This window comes from Phaenicophaeus curvirostris, chromosome 1 (genome assembly GCF_032191515.1).
Source record: "Phaenicophaeus curvirostris isolate KB17595 chromosome 1, BPBGC_Pcur_1.0, whole genome shotgun sequence".
Taxonomy (NCBI): domain Eukaryota; kingdom Metazoa; phylum Chordata; class Aves; order Cuculiformes; family Cuculidae; genus Phaenicophaeus; species Phaenicophaeus curvirostris.
The window spans coordinates 177,600,286-177,620,589 of record NC_091392.1 but is presented as its reverse complement, the minus strand read 5'-3'; the positions used below and the strand labels follow the sequence as shown (position 1 = coordinate 177,620,589).

Genomic DNA, 20,304 nt, shown 5'->3' with positions numbered 1-20,304 from the left:
CCATCTTGTGAGCTATGCTAATGGCATTACTGTGTCTATGACTGTCACTGCCCACAAAGAAGAATAAAACCGCTAAATTCACAGATTAGAAGTTTCTCCTTAATGCTTTCTTATGAGAAGTGTGGTAATGACAGGATAGTCAACTGACCACTCCAAATCTTGAAGAACCTACTAGTAACAGTATGTCTGAGCCTTTGTGCAAGAACTAGGTGGGATCAAGTATAATAGAAATTTCTATAGCTCCAAAAGTAGTGTTCAAGATGCTTGGTATCTTCCTATTGGGCAGACTGGAGCAAAATATAGAGTAGCTAATGCACAAATAATCTACTTTGACCTATTTCATGTTCAGCAGAACACAGGATAGCAGGTTCACTCCTCATCATGATCTGCCTCTTTTAAGCACTGCAGCCTTGCCCAGAGTCTTAGGTGGCTGCCATGTAAGAAAGAAGTATTTTCACCATATTTAGCACATTTGTCCTTTCTATCTTCTTAGGACTGACCATGACGTCAATTTGCCTTGCCCACTGTGAAAACACTTCTGCCATAGTAATTAGTACAGCTGAGAACAGAAATGTTAACGGTAAGTATTCACGCAGCAGGGCACTTCTCCTTTTTAGTCAAGATGTTCGGATGGGGCCCCACAGCAGCAGGAAGCCTGAACCTCTATGCAAGAAGTGTGGGATTTGCTCCATAACAAACAAGAAAGAGTCTTCAAAAATTTTAAATTCTCAGCTCTTGAGCCAAATGTACCTCATGCCATTTATTCTCACAGCTAGCTTCAGAGAAATATTATGACAGAAAATCTTCCAAGTCTGCAGAATTGGGCTGCTAGCCAAGCTCAGTGAAATTTCAAAAAGCAGCTTCTCTTCCATATTTTCTGTCCAGAAGTACAGCTGCAGTGGGTGAAGGCAGATTCACCCATCATTGCAATTATTCTGGACCCAGTAAGGTCTCAGAGTCCTGCATGTAGATAATACATAGAATGGTCATTATCTGCCTCCCACAGTAAACTGCCATCCTCCCCCTTCTTGCATAGGTTGGAAGCCAATGAGTGCATGGTATGCCTATAGCAGGGTTTGAATTAGGGATGAAGAGAGAAAACTGAGACATTCAATACTCCAACTTTTCCAGGTTCTGGGGGAAAAATGCTTACAAAGAAACCTTGGCAGCACTGCTCTCTGTTTGGACAATATGGTAGGGGGCCATGTTTCCACATGGATAAACTCTTCTAAATCTTTACAGCGGGTGTAGAAATGTCTTCATTGTCATGGTGTTGTCTTTTTCTGCCTCTTCTATCCAACAGTGTCTCACCATGAATATCTGTTTCAGGCTAGGCTCATCCCAAAGGAGATTTTTGTTCCCTGCTTCTGTTTGTTTATAACAGCCTCCAAGACAGCTGCAGAGCCAAGGAATGACTGGCTGTTTTTTCAGCCTCAGATATTGGCTCAGTAGAAAGTTGGTTCATCGTTAGCCTAAGCACTCTATAGCTCACTTGCTGGAAGGAATGCTGCTGTATCCCTCTTCTGATATCATTTACTACAGCAGGCAAACCTCATCCTTTTCTTCCAGCCTCAGACCACTTCACTGGGGATAGATCAGTGTATACAAAGGCATCCAGTCCTGGTGTAAATATAATTCAAGGGATGAATATTCAGTTTTATACATTGTTAAACTTTTCTTCCTTCCTGAAAAAACTGTGAAGTTATTTCTGTGTTGTAGTTTCCTTGTGTCAGCTTTCCAACATAGGATTTTTATAAAAGTTTTTGCATAAGTTAAAAATGCTCTTCTATCATAAATCGTGTGTCAGGCTCAAAAATACCAACTATTTTTCACTTGACGATTTCAGCCTCTTTGATTTGCTTCTGGAACAATGAGATGAATTATGAGTTATAGCTAGGAAGCCTAAAATAAATCCTAATTGAAGTGCAATAGACTATGACCCTTTTGAAAAAGAGGGAATAGGGGGAGACAAAACCAAAGTTATTCAACTGAGGATGCTTCAAGCTTTCTTTGTATTGAGAAGCACAACTTTGCAAGTAGAAAATAACAGTGCCTCTACAAAGTTCAAATGTCATGCTCCTTCTAAAAAGCGTGTAAGTGAAAACTGATTATCAGCTAATTGACATTAACAGGGCAGAATTTAGAGAATTAAGAGCTGGAAGGATCATCTTAGGAAAGATTAATAGAGCTAAATATTGCATGTAAAACTTAGCTAAACATTTATTGAGGGAAACATAACAATCTACAAAGGAAATATTTACTGAAAAAAAAAGAGGATTGATTCATGCAGATACATATACATAAATAGTAAGATGAACTCTGTGGAAGACAAGCTCGCTCTTCTGCATGAATTGCATTTTCAGTATTTGTTTTAATTTGCAATGGCACTTCATCAGTTTGAAATGGTTTATTTCGGATTGCTCTTAATATTCAAAACAGGAAATGAAGACTTGTTCCAAAAGATGGATCGAAACATGTCATCCTGAAGATGTTGAAAGTAGCCATTTGCCTGATTCTTCGCCCTTTCTCCTACAAGAGCACTTTGGCTTGAGCACTCTGATTTCCCGATTTTACGGTGCCTGCATTTTCTGACAGAAGACTTTTATGTTAAATAGCAGTATAAACTAATGAAGAGAAGTCAGCTGAATTTTGCTCTTCCTGGCCAATATACGTTCAGTCAGTCTCTTGTTAAGAAGCCATGATTAAAGGAAACAGCAGCAATATAATTGTACACTGAACAAGACTCTAAAACCCAAACCATGTTGTTCTGATGAAGACACATACTAGATAAAAAGAGTGTGCAAAGTTATCTTTAGGTTTTCCAGTCTTGTGAAAAGGAAAATAATTGCTACTGACTTACAGCCCCTAAAATCACAAGTAAAAGCAGCATTGCTCAGGAGATTTTTCTCAAAATATCTAATCATTGTGGCATAATATTTTTATCTCAATGTCATTAATGCCAGCACCAGATAGGCTGAAGAAATGCTGCAATGTAAACGTCACTATTGAGTCTACATCGGTGTTTCTGCGACTTCTAACATGGAGATATGTGAGCTGAGATGTTTCAGTGATGAGGGAGCTTGAGGATTAAAGTTACAGGGTAATTGAGGAAACTGAGGAAGATATAAGTATCAAATATAGCAAAAAACGTCCGCAAGCCTAAAGTAGCCTCTCTTACATGCTTCTTACTCTTCTCATCTTTCATGTTCTGTAAGCTTTTTATGAGGATGATATAGAGAAGAAAGCAGAGAGTCAGCATAAAATTGTCTGCATAACCCTGCTTTATTTAACATTATGTTTTATGAAGCACTTACTAAACGCACCTATTAAAACCATCCAAGAGGGTTTGAGCCATTGCTCACAGCTTTGTTTTTACAACTGAGTTTTTGTGATTCATTCTTGTGCAGGAAAAACAAGCCCACAGCTTTCAAACAAAGAAAAGCAAAGCAGAACAGAAATGTTTTCCTTTAGCAGCAACATACGCTTGAATATTCCTTTAGGATAGAGTTCAATGCTTCAAAGAGAAATGCTACAATATTTACTTCAGATAGGCAGGGCTTTCTATAGTTATCATTGATAAAATCCCTTTGAACTGAAACATCTGACCAAAATTATGAATTTCTGCCTAGAAATATTGCATCACATGAGAAAAAGTGAAATCATACATCTTGAAACGCAAACATTGCTGTCAGCCTCCCTTATAAAATGCGCGTTCAGTTTTATGGTAGGTACAGCCCAAATGTTTTTTTTACAACGTATTTATTTCAGATGTTTCGGGGTTTTTTCTACATGTAGAAGAGACAACAACAGAAAAACAAATAGAGCAGTTAGTAGTTGTGAAATACATTTGCACAAAAAGAGAGGGAATGATCCCTTTTGTAAAATTAATTGTGAAAATGAACTCTTGTAGTTTAGTGGCATATTGATTCTCGTCTCAGATCTCTTTTCTGTTGCAGGAATCAAATGGAAATCCATGCTGTGTCCTTGTTCCCATGACTGTCAGAGTTCAGGTTGCCCTGGAGACACAATGCCACATTCGCAGAAAGGGAAGAGAGACCTCAACCCCACTGTCCTCTGGGGACTGCACTCCCAAAATTCTTCTGTGGGCCTCTTTTGACCCCTGAGAGCTCACAAAGACAGCTAGCTAAGTATTTGTAATGTGAGATGCTACTGTAAATTAAACGCTTACTAATGAAAGATCAGAGGGATCACTTTAAAAAGCTAGCTCCCTATTTTGCAGCATGCCTTTGGGAAATACATAATCATGCTTTTTAGCAGCACAGCCACAGGCACTGTATATTTAAAGCAAGCAGAGCAGCAAAATCTCTTAGTCTTATAAAAAGGTGTGACACTGGATAAAAATTAGCAATATCCCTGATGTAAGAATACATCCGATTAGCATAGTCCTTAAATCCACGTACATGTCTAGCTGAATCATTCATCTGGAAACACTGGATAGTATCTTCTGGAAATGAAAAGCAGAACAAGTCAGCCTTAAAGGCAGAGACTGCTGTCAGTCTTTGGAGGTAAGTAAATCCCTCAGCAGGTCAATACATTATTTCCTCTGTCACAAATAGGATTTACTGCTCCCTGTCAGTGCACTGTCCTGTTATATTTTTGCATAGGAGGCTGGAGATCAGGGAGGACATTGCTACTCAGGAAACAAAAGCCTTGCACACATGACATCAAGGCGAGTGCGCACATGTACCCCGCCCCCGAGCCTCAGGACAAATGAGTGCAGCTCATCGCCCTCTGTGCATCAGCCAGCAGCAAACTGAGCATGGAGTGGAAATGAGGACAGCAGTGAGGGAATCTAGGAATATTGACTTCTTTGCCATGTTGGGAGGTAATTGGGAGCCCTTTTGGAAACCTGCAACACGGTTATGGGTTGGAGAACACTGATAAAGATCCTGTGCTATGGACAAAAATTTTTAGGTTGCTGCCAAAAGAAAAAAAGGCACATCCAGACAAAAGAAAGCAACACTGGTGTTGCAGAATGACATCTATTTCCTCCCACACACTGAGACTGGATTCACAAGCCTTGTAAGGTGATTGTGAGCAGTGTTGGACACAAAGACAGCAATATACAAGTGAGAAGAATGAGGAAAATGAGACTAGAGGCAAGATAACCACTTTGCAAACTGTGTTAATGGTTGAGAATGGAAATACCTTCCTGTAACTGAATGGTTGTATTTTTGGAGGAATTATATACTTTCTGTGAGCCAAGATGTTACCAAGTCTTTTGCTGAAGGTCCAGTCCCATGGCTTCTGAGTTTTTAGCCACTCACAAACACAGCCATCAAATACTGAACTCAGACCAAGCAACTGGTTAGCCCCCATCCTCTCCCACGGTTGCCAGCAGCAAGAGACTAGTAGTCACCAATGATGACTATAAATTAATTAAAGACATTTTTAATTTAACCCCCTTAATATTTTTCATTTTTGACATACTGATGGCAAAAAATCCCAATTTGGGTTAACACTTCATCAATTATCTCAGTCTTTGATCTCTGCCTCTGAAGTTGCACGTTGCTCCCCCAGGCACCGGTACCAGAAGTCTGTGTTGGAACTTCCCTGATTTACTGGAATACTGCATAAAGCCTTTCTCAGGCATTATTGTTCCAATACATAAATGTAAATGTAAATGAAGAGGCCCGTATTTAGAATTTACAATAGCAACAAACGTTTATTGCACAGTAACAGCTATCAAACACAATATTTAATATGATCATGTCTTGCGCTCTCCTCAGGGCATACCACAATCATAATTAATGTTATTTAATGAAAATAATAGGGCAGATGCAGCTTATAAATTAACAGGCAAAGTAAGTAAATGGGGTCTGATCACTGTCTAGGTACAGCTGAACACTTTGTGAAGCATTTTAAGAGTTTTCCTAGAGGTGGTGAATCAGGGTTGATCTGCTTGGCTACTTAATGGAGCAACAGGAATGAAAGGTAAATAAATAAGTAATCTCCACATACAGCTGCAAAACAGCTTTGCCTACTTTTAAACATTCCCTTACTCTAAACTTTTTTTTTTCCCCACTAAATATCAGAATAAAAATGTCTTTGTAGCAAGGACTTTTGAAAGAAACTCTGTATGATACAGAGCTTAAACTGTTTGGGAACTCAGCATTATTACTATTTTATTATTGGTTGCAGAGTTCTCCACCTCAGTAATCCATGTACAGAAGGATGCTTCCTGTCTTGACAGATTTACAGACTAGGTAACTCAGTGTAAAAGAAATTAACAATGATTGTGGCAATGGTTTATCTTCTGAAAGGTAAAGCCTTTGATGTTTCTACTCATTCTGATATGCTCCCCAGCTTGCACAGACCTATCATGACCCGTAAAAAGTGTTTTTCAAATCAGAAAGAAAGTCTCTGCTGTCATTTTTGAGCAGGTATGAGCAAGCCAGGGCTTACTGTCAATAGCATTTTACTGTGAATTAATATGCTGCTGAGCATTTGAACTGTGCTGAGTAGCACGGCTGCAAGGTCTTTTTACTTCCTGCAAAGTGAAATGCACTAGTTTAAAACCATCTTTGAAGTAAGATGGGCTAACAGTGAGCACATGGGCACCTATGATCCTTCAGTTGTCAAGCAGTACCTTGCAAAACCGAGTGACTCAGTTGCTTTTGACAGAATGCTCTTAATCCACAAGGGAAGAGAGTTAAGCGAAGGGCACTGACAGGCAAGCTTTGGCTGAGTTTCAGGTGCAGGGACTGAAGACTACGTGGTGCTACTGCCCCCACTGCAGAAGCCGCAGAAGGAAAGAGATACTTCACCCACTTGACTGCTATGTCCGTCAGTGCCCATGAAGTGGTTCACGTGATACCAGGGCAAAGCAACAGAACTAAAAGGTGAATGTAGGATGCTGGGGTTTTTATCTAGCATAGCAAGATAAGCCTGTCAGTGTTCATGTAATTATATTATCCTATATTTGGAATAAGTCTATAATACATACACATACCCTACACACCATCAGCTACTGTTCAGTAACGCGCGTGGCAGCATTAAGTTGAGGAGCGTGAATGTTGCCCCTGTTGGAACCTAAACCTCCGGTATGAACCCAGCTAAGAAATCACCACAGTGAAATTACAAAAGGAACCAAGAATGATGAAAGCAATGATAAGGTTTTTAAAAGGTAACTGAAAATATAAGTATTTTTATTGTCAAGGACTACACTGTTACAGCTGAAGAGGAATAATATTTCTAAAGAAGAGGTAGGACATTTCAGAGAAGTAATTTTTCGTAGATGATTACCATCAGAGGGTAACAGTCTTAGAACAAGGCTCTTCTCTGAGAAATACTGTTCACAGGTCAAAGATTTTTAAAATGTCTGTTCTCTCAAAGGACAAGGAAGGTTCCAATTTCGTCAGCTCTGAATCACAGCTCAACAAAATGAAAAATAAATGGTGTTCAAGTACAAGCACCAAAATAACTTGGCAGATGATTACATGGGCAAAAGTAGCAGTGTATGCCATGCAGTGCTTTGCAAAATGCATTGTTCTAAAGCCCATACACACACTGCAGTCAGGGATGAAATGCAGCGTGAGCGAGCACTGACCTCTAGTGGACGTAGAAGTCTGGAACTGGTCAAGACCGTTAAATTCAAAATATAAAATACGTCATGAGGGCAGTTGTCCCGAGGCTTGTGCTTGGCAACTCTGCAAGCTACAGGCTGCATAGTTTTATTATTAGGAAGCTCCCACTGTTTGTGCATCAGGAACTATCGCGTCTATTGTAACACCTAGAGGCATTTTTTTTTTACAGCCAAATGAAAAGAATGCACACTTAGAATTTGCTTAGGAAGAGAGATAAGTCATCTACTGGTAAATTAAGTGAGTCTAAATTCACTCCCCCTTGTTTTCTTTGCACGCTGTCTCATATGAGAATTCCTGGCCCTACACCCTTGACATTTTTTCTTGTCTCAGAATATCAGGGAAGGGAAGAAGCAAGAGAATCACGAGACCCATGAATTCCCTATTGTCTGTGAAAGGAAGGAAGAAGAACTACAAGGAGAGCAGGATGACAGGAATGCACCGGATTGATTGTCTAAATACTATTTGGCAGTAAGAAATACTATTTCAATCTTTGAGTGATATGAAACCAATCTGTGTCCCGAAGTTAGTGCCATCACGAAAGTGAGAGTAAAACTTATCAGGATGGCATGCAGTACAGAAAGTGATGTTTTGGTTCTGGTCTGTGACAGAATCATCTTGGATATTCTCAGGAAGAATTCCACCGCTCTCAAGAAGAACCCTTAAAGAAGCAGAAACAGAATTTTTTTTTTTTTTTTTACCTCCTTGCATTCTTTAAGAAACTATCATTAAGACAGCACCTCAAGTACCAATTAAACAAACTACCAATATTTTGACTGGAAATTCCATTAGAATAAAATAATTATAGAATCATAGAATGTCCGGAGTTGGAAGGGACCCACAAGGATCATCGCATCCAGCTCCTGTCCCTGCATAAGACAACCCCAAAATTCACACTATGTGTTCAAGGGCATCATCCAAATGCTTCTTCTGCAACCAGTAAAACCACTTTTAACTTGGACATTTTTCTATAATCTGTGAACTAAAGGTGTAACAGTAAAACAGTAGTCAAAACCCAGCAAAAGTGAGCAGATACTATTCATTCAAAGACATCACTTGTTGATCAGCAAAATGCTGAAGACTGCTTCAAGGTGGTGAGAGCCCACACCATAATAGTGATTGATAATACAAAAATCAATATAATTAGTGATAACTAATATGAAATTTTTCTTTTGTTCACTCAGGAGGCTTACCGTGTTGCTCTCCTAATATCAACGTAAGGTCTTGCAGAGTCAAATAGTCTCACACACTTTGGATCAATTCTGTGAAACTCTTTAGCTGATTCATGAGGAAGTTTATAGCAACAAGGCCCTATAGATGGGCCCAGCACCACGAGAATATCTTTCACATTACAGCCATATTCAGATACCATAGCATTTACTGTGGCCATAGAAACTCCTAACAATGTGCCTTTCCATCCTGTAATAAATGAGAGGTTGAAAAAAAAGAGAAATGTATAAATTGTCTCTTTCATTTTATGGTAGCTAAAATATATGCTATTGTTAAAGACTCAAATTAATAAATATGTTTACATCTAAAAATAGATAATTATATATAATAATAAATAATTATTTTTAAAAACCGAACACATTAAGAGCTATCAGTTTGCTGAAAACATTTTGTGGAGATGTAGTCTAGAGAGAGGAGTTTGGATTAGGATTCCAGAACTCCTTTTCCCAATATTCTGGTTTGGGCAAGTAGAGCACACCTTAGAGCTGCTCTGTGCTTGAAACACTTAAATGGGAATATGACAACAGAAATATTTTACAGTCAGAAGTGTATTTTTATAATATGGTAAAAATGTTTATAGTGTTATTTAAAAAAAAACAAAAAGGAGAAGAAGAAGAAGAGGTTTAATCTTAGAGATATTGTCTCACCACTCTCACGGTGAAGAAAATCTTCCTAATGTCTAGTCTAAATCTGCCCTTCTCCAGTTTATACACATTTCCCCTTATCCTATCACCACAAACCTTTATGAATAGTCCCTCTCCAGCTTTCTTGTAGGCTCCTTTCAGGTACTGGAAGGTTGCTATAAGACCTCCTCGGAGCCTTCTCTCCTCCAGGCTGAAATACCCCAACTCTCTCAGACTGTCCTCATAGGGAAGGTGCTCCAGCCCTCGGATCATCTTTGTAGCCCTCCTCTAGACCTGTTCCAACAGTTCCATATCCTTCTTACATTGAGGATTCCAGAACTGGACACAATTCTCCACATGAAGTCTCACAAGAAAGGAATAGAAGGGCAGAATCACCTCCCTCAACCTGCTGGCCACGCTTCTTTTGATGCAGCCCAGGACACAGTTGGCCTTCTGAGCTGCGAGCACACACTGCTGGCTTATGTCTAGCTTCTCATCAACCAGCATCCCCAAGTCCTCTTCAGGGCAGCTCTCAATCACATCATCCCCCATCGTGTACTGAAAATGGGGATTGCCCTGACCCAGGTGTAGTACCTTGCACTTGGCCTTGTTTAACCTCATAAGGTTCGCACAGCCCCACTTCTCCAGCCTGTCCGGGTCCCCCTGGATGACATCCTGTCCTTCCACTGTGGCAACTGCACCACTCAGCTTGGTGTCATCTTCAAACTTGCTGAGGGTGCACTCAGTCTCACTGGCAATATCATTGATGAAGATATTAAACAGCACTGGTCCCAGTATGGACCCCTGAGGGACACCACTTGTCACTGATCTCCATCTGGACTTTGAGCCATTGACCACTACTCTCTGACTATAACCCTCCAACCAGTTTCTTATCCACTGTACTGTCCACCCATCAAATCCATATCTCTCTAATTTGGAGAGGAGGATGAACTTGGCAAGGGAAGTAAAGACTAACAAGAAGGGCTTCTACAGGTATGTCAATCAAAAGAAGAAGGTTAAAGAGAATGTACCCCCACTGATGGCTGGGAATGGTGATCTCGTATCAACAGATGGGGAGAAGGCTGAGAAGCTGAACTGGGAGGATGAACTTTAACATGGGGGACCGTGTGAAAGGCTTTACAGAAGTCTAGTTAAATCGCATCCACCAGTTTACCCGTGTCCACTGCTGCAGTTACCCCATCATAGAAAGCCACTAAGTTGGTAATACAGGACTTGCCCCTGGTGAAGCCGTGCTGGCTGCCATTAATGACCTCCATGTCCTACATATGCTTCAGCATAGCTTGTATGAGGATCTGTTCCATGATCTTCCTAAGCACATAGGTGAGGCTGACAGGTCGATAGTTCTCAGGGTTGTATTTTCTACCCTTTTTAAAAATGGGCACAACGTTACCCTTCTTATAATCACCAGGGACTTCTCCTGATTGCCATGACTTTTCAAATATCACAGAGAGTGGCTTGACGACCACATCTGCCAATTCCCTCAGGACTCTGTGATGCATCTCAGGTCCCATAGACTTATAAATGTTCAGGTTCCTTAGGTGATCACGAACCTGATCCTCCTCTATAGTGGGAGGGTGTTACCCCCCTGGTCACCATCTTGCTGTCCCATGACCCAGGACGGATGAGGAGAGCAGTTATCAGTGAAGACTGAGGCAAAAAGGTTGTTGAGTACATCAGCCTTCTCCTCATCTGTTGATACAACGTCACCATTCCCAACCATCAGTGGAGGTACGTTCTCTTTGACATTCCTCTTCTGATTGACATGCCTGTAGAAGCCCTTCTTGTTGGTCTTTACTTCTCTTGCCAAGTTCAGCTCCAGCTGCACCTTGACCTTCCTGACTTCCTCCCTATGCAACAGGGAAGCATCCCTATACACGTCCCCGGTTACCTGTCCCTGCTTGCCCTGCCTGTGTAGTTCCCTCTTCTTCTTTAGTTTAACCAGCAGGTCTTGACTCAGCCACACCAGTCTCTTCCCTTCCCTGCCTGATTTTGTATATACAGGGACTGAGCGCTCTTGTGTTTTATGGAAAGCATCCTTGAATATTTTCCATCTCTGTTCTGCTTTATCTTGAAGGACCATGTCCCAGGGGATCCTAACGAGTAATTCCTTGATGAGCTGGGTGTCTGCTTTCCTGAGATTTAGTGTCCTGACTATACTCCTCGCCTGTCCCATATCCCTCTGGACTCTGAGCTCTACTAGTGCATGATCACTGCAGCCCAGGCTGCCTCTGATCCTCGTATCACTGATGAGTTCAGTTGTATTGGTGACACCAAAAGGTCCAGTATTACATCCTCTCGGGTGGGGGTCTCTATCAGCTGGACTAATAAGTTATCCTCAATGCATTCCAGGAGTCTCCTGGACTGCCTGCAGCTTGCTGTGCTACTTTTCCAGAATATGTCGGGGTGGTTCTAGGCGTAGGTGAAGCTTCCCACTGTATCAAGAGGTGTATTACCATCAAAGCTGAGGCGAAACTCTCAGCTGGCATTCTCCTTGATCTTATAGAGACTTTGTTATAAAATGAAACAGCTCCAACAGAAAAATCTCACCAAAGGATACATATTCCAGCCTAACAGCTGGGACATATTTTGAAGTCAGACATAACCCCAGGATGCGCTAACAACACCTGCTTCAGTTTTATTCTCAAATATTTGTTCTGATCTAAAATTATTGTTGGGGGCATTGGCTTTATAGACAGTTTTTACATATGAAGTTAGACAGGGAATAAAAAAAAAGTAGAATAAATAAATACCAGGCTTTGTCTATCAGACCAGAATTATTTTTCTGGTCTGATAGACAAAGCCTGGTATTTATTTATTATGTACAAATGTACAAATTATTACAGTTATAAAATAAAAGGAAAAAAAATCCTATAGCTTAGGAAAAAGAAAATCTCTTCTCAAGACTAATCTTGTTTTTGCAGGATAGAAAGCTAACAAGTTAGGGTCTGTATTGTTATAAACTCTTGCATGTGTTCATTCTCACTCAGTGCTTCTTTGTGGCTAATTCATAATCCTTAGTACAAAACTCCCTTTCCACTGGTCTCCTAGCTATTTTGAACTCCGTCACTTAAAATTCATACCAGAATGAGCAGCACCGCAGGCTTTTCTGACAGGATCAGCAAACAGCACGGGTATGCAATCAGCCCCTGGAGCTGCTACTGTAACACCTTTCTGATTTGTAACTATCCCATCATAGCTGTCAGGCTCTGTCTTTCCCATAACACACACAGCATTGCCATGATCAATCTGTCAAGACAAAAACAGAACATGGACAGTGATATGGCAGCAAAAAACCCAGTTGTGATTAATATAAGAATTTTTCATTGGCACGTAACACTCTTCTGCACCAAATGCTAATACATGCAAATCAGGCACTCCCTTGTTCAAATGCCACGCAGATCTATCAGTAAAAAGCCACCATAGAAGTAGTGGTATACTTTTTTTTTAAGAGAAACTGCTCTGATAATTTATCTGATTATTCTGCTCAGTGGTAAGTTAAATGTTAGAATGTTCTCGGAAGAAACAGGGTTGCTTCTCCGTATACTGCTAAATGGCTATTGCAATAATTAAACTTGCCACCATAAATGTTCTAATTTTCCTGCTTCTCACAAGTTCTTGCTGAGAAAGATAAGAAGAATGCCTATAGTTTTAGCCAGTGATACGTGAAGGAAGATCTGATCTGTTTACATTAATCCATTGTTTGACAAGTTACCTTGACTCTGTGAAAAGTCTCTGGGTTAAATCCTGCAGCATGAGCCAGCCGGCGGAGATTTTCTTTAACAACAACTTGCGGATCCCTCCGCTTGGAACTGCTAAAGAGATTGCAGGAGCTTAGAGTAGGTATGTAGGAGATCCCACCTGTCCTTGTGGTGAAGCCATGTAGGAAGATATCACCTGGCGAAGCAAAAAGGACAACAAACAATTGTTTTCGGCACAAGACTAGTCCAAATATTAGGTTGTTTTGTACTGAAGAGACTTGGAATTAGCCGATGAACTTGAGTATTGCTTTACCTCATATTTAGCTGTACCATTTAAATTTAAGGATTCCAAGTTTCCTTCTTGCTCATAATCATAATCCTCTGAGCTCAAGGTACATGAGTTTGAGCAAGAAAGAGTCCCAGCAGATTTAGCCTGAATTTTTGCAGAGTTGTAGTGCAAACTCTAGAAAAGGGGTAACTCACTGAGGAAAATTACAGTAGATTTTTGAGGTCATGTTCTAAGGTGGAGTCTCCCAAGTTTTTTGGCAAATTAAGTACTAGTCCTCAAGACTTCACAAAACCTCAGATATTCTTTTAAAGTACACTGAAAGCACCGAGAAATTCTAGTACTATCAAAAAATCTTCTGTTTTTACCATGTGCATCCTTTATCATGGCGTCATGCACCAAATGCAATCACTGTTTCGGGAGGTGACGGGGGTGGGGTTCTATGTGACTAAGTTGAATACTGAAAAATAGTCCCACAGCTGGTATTTTTGCTATCTTAAGAGCTGACAAGCTTAGTGACATAATCAGAGTTGCGATTCAAAGTGTGATCCTTTCGAAGAGCTGAAGCACAATGAAGGCAAAGATGGCTTTAGGTAAATCATGCTGCTTTCAGGTTCTGGATCATTTCAGACACTGTTAGGGAAAAGCCAAGTTTTTTGCAGTAGCAAAACTCTCACCTTTCCTCTGAATCATGAGATACTGTAATCACACTGCTTGAGAGACATGCTGCAGTAAACTGGGTCACGCCATGGCAGGGACACTGGGACATCAGCCTGATTAACCAGGCATGCGTGAGGCTGCAGACGAGGAGAAACTCCTGTCCTGCCTTTCCAGAAGATGATGGTAACTCACAAATTGTGTAATTCCCACACAGAGGCAAGAGGATTTTACTGTCTGCAGTAACGCTCTCACCAAACGTGGACCTCTCTTTCCTCTGATCATGCTGCAGGCCTAGAATAGACTCGTCAGTCTTTTGTCCTCTCTCTGTTGACACTTCCCACTCTTACAGGCATTGCAACATCACATAAGAGTTATTTGCTGCCTGAAGACATTTCTAAATCTTACTCGTTTTGTAATTCCCTTGAAGGAGTATGATTTGGAATCGTCTCTGTAAAACATATTAGCTGGGATTCTTGGTACCTGGGATCAGGGAGGATCTGAGGATGGTGAGCTCCCCTTTCAGGCTTGGCAGGCTTTTTAGGTACGTCTGAATCTCACTTTGAATGAGTGCCGCATCCTGTGTAGAAAATGTTTGCTCTTCACTCTGAGTGTCAGCTGTCTGTAGGTGTTTACCTACAGATGCCACCTGCAAATCCTCAAATTCAAACTGGTAGACTAGCGTAAAGAGATGGTCTATATATACTTTCATTAAGTCTTTTCTTAAGGTAGGAAGAATAACTTTAACAATGCTTAGGTCTTTTTCATCCAGTCTTTGTTTGATGGTATACAAAGCAGCAGCTGTAGTCGAAGCATGTACTACCTCCAGTCTTTTCTTCAGACTTTGAAGATCTCTCAGATCTGGAAGCAAGGACTCTTGTTCACTGTTCCTTTCATTCCCTTGCCTCTGGCTACACATGACATAAACAAATGGAGCAGGGATGGAAGAGCATTTCTCAATAGTTTCCACTATGTTACATAGTAATCCTCGGATGCTGTTCTGCAAGTTGGCTGGTAAGTTGAATAGATCTAGCAGTACTGCTTCCACCATATTCCAGGATATTTGAAGAGTCCTACAACAGCCAAGTAGTCAGTAACAAAACAGGAAAAACAAACAAAAAGGCAAGACAGCATAACTAATCCAAACACACAGAGTTATATTATTAAGGTAGTGCATGCAGTGATACTGCAGAGAGAAGCTGGCATAGCAGTCATTACTATTATTACTATCTTAGGATTTCCTCACTGCATTAAAAGATATTGCAGCCAAAGAAAAGTAGCAGAAATAGGATTTATTATGAACTTATTTAAGTGTTTAGGTATTTCCTTACCACCTCACCTACCTCAGGTTTTTCTCAGGTCAGAGATGCTAAAAGGCTATTACATAACATTAGATTTATTGATTCAATTAACCCACATTAGCCTAAAGAACATTTTTGACCTCTGACTGTTGGGCCCTCCTCCAGCTCCCATGAGAGGAATCTAATACAGAACTTCCCTCAGCTTGCTGAGACTGGAGAAATTGCTGCAACCATTTCTTTGGAGGCATTTTATGCACTTATTCCTGAGGTGGAGATCCTGTCTGCTGCCCTTCCTGACAGCAGGGGTGCTGGTCTCTGAGCTCAACGATGTCTTTCCCACAGGCATTCATGAGACTTTTTACGCTTCTTCTTTTTGCATTACCAAAAGTATTGACTTGCTAATTTCTGACTTCTTTGTGGAGGGACATGTGATTGGCATAGTTCTTCTTTTCAGCAAACACAGGAACTTAGCACAGGTTACCGAAACTTTACCTAGTAATGCAGGAAGTACACACAACTAAATGAAAAATAATAAAACTGTGCACAACTTCCTGCCTCATTTCTTTCACTTTGGACCTGCACTTTTTGCTCTGGAATCAAGACATGTTAAACTTATCTCAAATCAGCCCTTAGTTCATGGCTTGCCTTGTGGCCGATGGTGTAATTCTAGTTTTGATGGTTGCTGTCTTTTCCTTTTCTGGACTAAGTTGATCCAAGCCCAGCTACACTGGCCCATACATCTCTTCCTCTCTCTGTTGCTTTGAGAGGCTACTTTACGTATTCTCTCCAAAGTATCTTATTTTCTTTTCTCAAGTCTCTGATAATTTTTCAGTTTCCAGTGCAATCCTCTAGAGGTCTGGAATATACGACTAGATCCCTTTGCTTTAGAAACCTTGAACAGGTGGCTATTCAGTTTTCATGACTAAGCACCATGCTTGATCTAGGGGGAATACATACAGCTTTATCACCTGCTATAAGACCTCATAATCATTTAGAGTACTGAAGTATTGCTTAACACCACCATTTCTACAAATGCCTTGAGAATCTTTTAAGTATTTGAAATGAATGCTCTGTATCTAGCTAACTGTATCTGTAAATGCCTGGCACAATTTTCCTGCACTAAGTCCTCGTCCTCCTGTAACTACATGCATGTTCTGGCTTCACAGCACCTCATTATCCTGCAAAAATACCACTTCTACATGTACTTGAGGCCTATTACTATAGCAGACTTGGTGTCCTCTGTAGCACTTTATAGTTGACAATGGATTTGCAGAGTTTCTGCACTCACATGAGAGGTCAAATACCTTTCTGGGTTTAATGGATCACTTATTCAGAGTGGGTTTTATAGAAATTATTCTCTATTTTCTTTGTTAATCTTTCTCCTAGACTGGAAGAAAAATAATCCTGACTGAAAATGATGTTTTCTTTTCAACGAGTTGAATGCTTACAAAGATTAATTAGTTACTATCAAAACAGGTGAACTATAATTATCAAAATGTGACAGTAGATAAAAGCATCTGCTGAGGGATTTATGAGTCTTGATTTTGCTCAGAATATTATTTACACACAGCTGATAACTGAGAAAACAACTTGCTAAAAAACAGTGTTGAAACAGACTCATGTCAAAGATCGTGACTTGGGGAATCAGGGTATTTCCTTACCTACCCTGATGCTCTCTGTGGGAGGCCTGTAAGAACATGGCATGATTCCAATCTAGGTATAGTTTATAGCCCCCGCAAAGACAATACAACAGAGGGTGTAGCAGAAAAAAAAAAAATATGGCTCCATTTCAGGTATCTCAATAGTGGTAGGTAAGTACAATTCATTGCTGTCCTGTACTTTCCCAGAAAAATATCACCAAAGAAGGAAAGTGTTTGCAGAGGGAGAGGTAATTGCCTAGATGGATATTAAGTTGCGTGTGTATTGCAAAAAGTCCACATGGGCAATTATTGGGTTGTACACAAAGAAACAATGAGGCTGATTCATCCTTGCATCCTTCCAGTTTTGCATCATAGAATCCTACAGAGGTCAGTGGTGTCAGAAATAAATTTGCTTACAGTCGTAATATTTTTTTTCTGACTGATTTCTGAGTCCCCCAAACAAAACCCTTCTAAAAATACAGGCTTGCAAAGCACAATAATGTTTTATCTTAGGAAAAATGCATTCATGGTATTCAGACCCAGTGTTCCATGGAAAGTCTCACTGCACATCACTGCATCAGCAAAGATTAGGTGTATTTATTAAGGAGTTGCTCACTTCAGTACACAACGCAAGACAAATACTTGCACGAACTTGAAGCCAAGGCCACCCATTAGCTGCTTTGCTCACTCTCTGAAACTCTGTTAGTACAAACATTTGGAGGGTGAAAAGATTCTCTTGTACAGACATCGAGACAAAGAAAATGATAGATAATGAAAGAGGAGAGGTGAGGAGGGTAACAAGAGAGAAAAGGAGAAAGGCAAAGTGAATACAGAAAAGAAACTATGAAGGAAATAAAATAATACTGCAAGAAGAAACAGACCAGGGTAGAAAAAAGATCCAAAAAGAAATCTAATTCTAAAAGCTCACTGTTGGTCAAGACAAGATTGCTGGCAATTTCCTGCACCTTTGAATACTACTGGTCACCTTATCTTCTTACAGAAACTCAATGAATTGATGCCATTTGTGGAAAATTAAAAAGACAAGAAATACTTAACATCTGCTAGAAAGAGATGCCTAGAGAAAGAAAAGAGGTAATTAAAGAAGCTCAAATGAACAGGGTTAAGATCACATTTGTAATAAAATTTCAACAACAACAAAGACAAAAATGGGGGGGGAATACATAAAAACCTTTTAAATTGGATTAAAATAAAACATTCTGCTGCTCAAATTAAGGGTATTTAGGAGAGGTTGAAAAAACATAAAATAGCACTTACAATGAAAGTATTGAAGAACATGCAGTTTTCATAAACAAAGTTTAAAATAGAGCAATTTACTTACACTGGTAGACAATCCTTTCAAACTCTTGAAAGATATGATCTGACAAAAACACACATTACCAACTTTATTTATCTGTCAGTCCTGCAGCTGATTGGTACAAGATGGAAATTCCTATTCTAGGTAAGATCGGAGGAGGAACCTGTATTTCTTCTCTATGATGAGATTCTGCATTGTTGCTGTCAGTATCCCCAGGAAATAACAAACTGTACTGAGAGCCACCAACATGATTAAGTGCCTGGGTAGCATTAAACCCGGAAGCAGCTTTAACCCTGCCATGTAACTCACTGCTGTAATCATACATGCTAATGCATCAGCTTTTCACAATCTGATTCAGAAACATACAGCATAGCAAAACAGAACAAGAACACAAAAAAAATTCAACGGAAAACTTGTGCAGACTGAGATAATTTCCTTTTCTGAGCTGTAACTGCATGTTCCAGAAGAAGAATTTGGCAGTCAGTCAAAAAGAAGTATATGCAGAAGGACCCAGATAGAGAAGTTACGAGAGGCCAGGCTCCAGTACTGCAGGCCTGAAATGAGGATGGCAATTTCTTCTCAGAGCGGTCAGAAATTCCACAGAGCTCTGTAGAAAAAGTCTGACTGCTTTGACAGGACAATACAAAGGTCAAAATGCAAATGAGGAGATGAGGAATTTGTATCAAGCTTTGTCCAAGAATCATATAATAAATGCATTTATTCAACTGTGCTATGACAGATAAGCAGGTAACAACTGAAGAAAAGGACAAGAAAAAAATAATTTTTTTTTTTAACAAACAGAGGAATTAATAAATTCCAATTTCCTGTGAATTGCTGTCCTATGTCTCCTCTTTCTTCCATTCTCTTTAACTTTAGTAAACCTATGTTTCTACAAGGTCCAGAACACACCTTAGGAGTTGCCTGCCATTTCCCATCCTGCTTTTCCTTCCAGCAAGGAAGCTGGGCAGAGGGATGAATCCTCCTGACTCTCCCTCCTAAGGGAACTGAAGTGTCTATCTTCTCTTTCCTCCACCCAGACACCAAATTTCGTGAAGTCTGCACAAATCAATAATCTCTGAGGCTTCTGCCCTACTGTCAAATATGATTGAATGAGGTCATTAAAAATTAACAGTGGGACTTGATGGAGAGAGGTTAACATAACCATTTTCTTCCTTTCAACCAGACTAATGAATAAAAAACAATTGCTGAGGTTATTTTTTTTTGGAGCAGAATGCCGAGAAAGTATAAAGTCATAAAATACTTAGGATAAAAAACAATACTGAAAAATTATAGACTGATATTATGTCTCTGGCTGAAGAATTATATTCAGCTTCTGCCTTAAAGATCACCCAATTCCAATCCCCCTGCCATGGGCAGGGACATCCCACTGGATCAGGTTTCCCAAGGCCCCATCCAACCTTGCCTTGAACACCTCCAGGGATGGGGCAGCCACAGCTTCACTGGGCAATCTGTTCCAGCTTTAAGAGATTAAATAAGCAGATTGTACATGGGGATGAGCAATTAAATCATAAAAATTGTGGTATTCCGGGTTAAAATTCCTAACCCAGAGGCAAGAGGAATATGAGCTGGTATGAGACAAGTTCGTGGCTACAAAACAGGGCAGGAGGAACTGGGTCACGCTTCTTCCTCATAACCCCACGGTGCTCAGCAAAACTTACGTTCTCTGCAGCCCAGATCAAACACTAATAAATGATGACTGAAAATCATAGAGTCATAGAATGCTTTGGGTTGGAAGGGACCTTAAAGATCATTCAGTTCCAGCCTCTCTGGATCAGATTGTTCAAAGCCCCATCCTACCTGGCCCTGAACACCTCCAGGGATGAGGCAGCCACAGCTTCTCAGAGCAACTTGTGCCAGTGCCTCACCACCCTCACAATGAAGAAGAATCATAGAATCATAGAATAACCA

At 40.3% G+C, this 20,304-nt stretch overlaps 1 protein-coding gene across 4 annotated transcripts; it reads right to left on the bottom strand.

Annotated features, from left to right (window-relative positions):
• Positions 1-3,236: 3,236 nt before the first annotated feature.
• LACC1 (laccase domain containing 1) lies at positions 3,237-18,672 on the bottom strand. 4 transcript variants are annotated; one of them, XM_069880957.1, is made up of 7 exons: positions 18,400-18,672; positions 16,193-16,360; positions 14,603-15,192; positions 13,191-13,372; positions 12,559-12,724; positions 8,798-9,023; positions 3,245-8,265 (listed from the first exon to the last, which is right to left on the bottom strand). In XM_069880957.1, exons 3-7 carry the CDS (start codon positions 15,168-15,170, stop codon positions 8,091-8,093), a joined length of 1,317 nt encoding a protein of 438 aa, XP_069737058.1. In that variant the 5' UTR covers positions 15,171-15,192; positions 16,193-16,360; positions 18,400-18,672; the 3' UTR covers positions 3,245-8,090. The 4 variants fall into 4 exon arrangements, with proteins under 4 accessions (XP_069737067.1, XP_069737058.1, XP_069737041.1 ...); XM_069880940.1 differs by lacking the exon at positions 16,193-16,360 and having other exon boundaries at positions 18,400-18,671; XM_069880949.1 differs by lacking the exon at positions 18,400-18,672 and having other exon boundaries at positions 16,193-18,379.
• Positions 18,673-20,304: the final 1,632 nt, after the last annotated feature.

Excerpts from the sequence above, each read along its gene's own strand:
- LACC1 (XM_069880957.1), bottom strand. The coding sequence starts at position 15,170 with ATGGTGGAAGCAGTACTGCTAGATCTATTCAACTTACCAGCCAACTTG. Across the intron at positions 13,373-14,602 it reads CAGATCCTCCCTGATCCCAG|GTGATATCTTCCTACATGGC; the intron begins GTACCAAGAATC and ends TTGCTTCGCCAG. Across the intron at positions 8,266-8,797 it reads GATATTAGGAGAGCAACACG|GGTTCTTCTTGAGAGCGGTG; the intron begins GTAAGCCTCCTG and ends TGCTTCTTTAAG.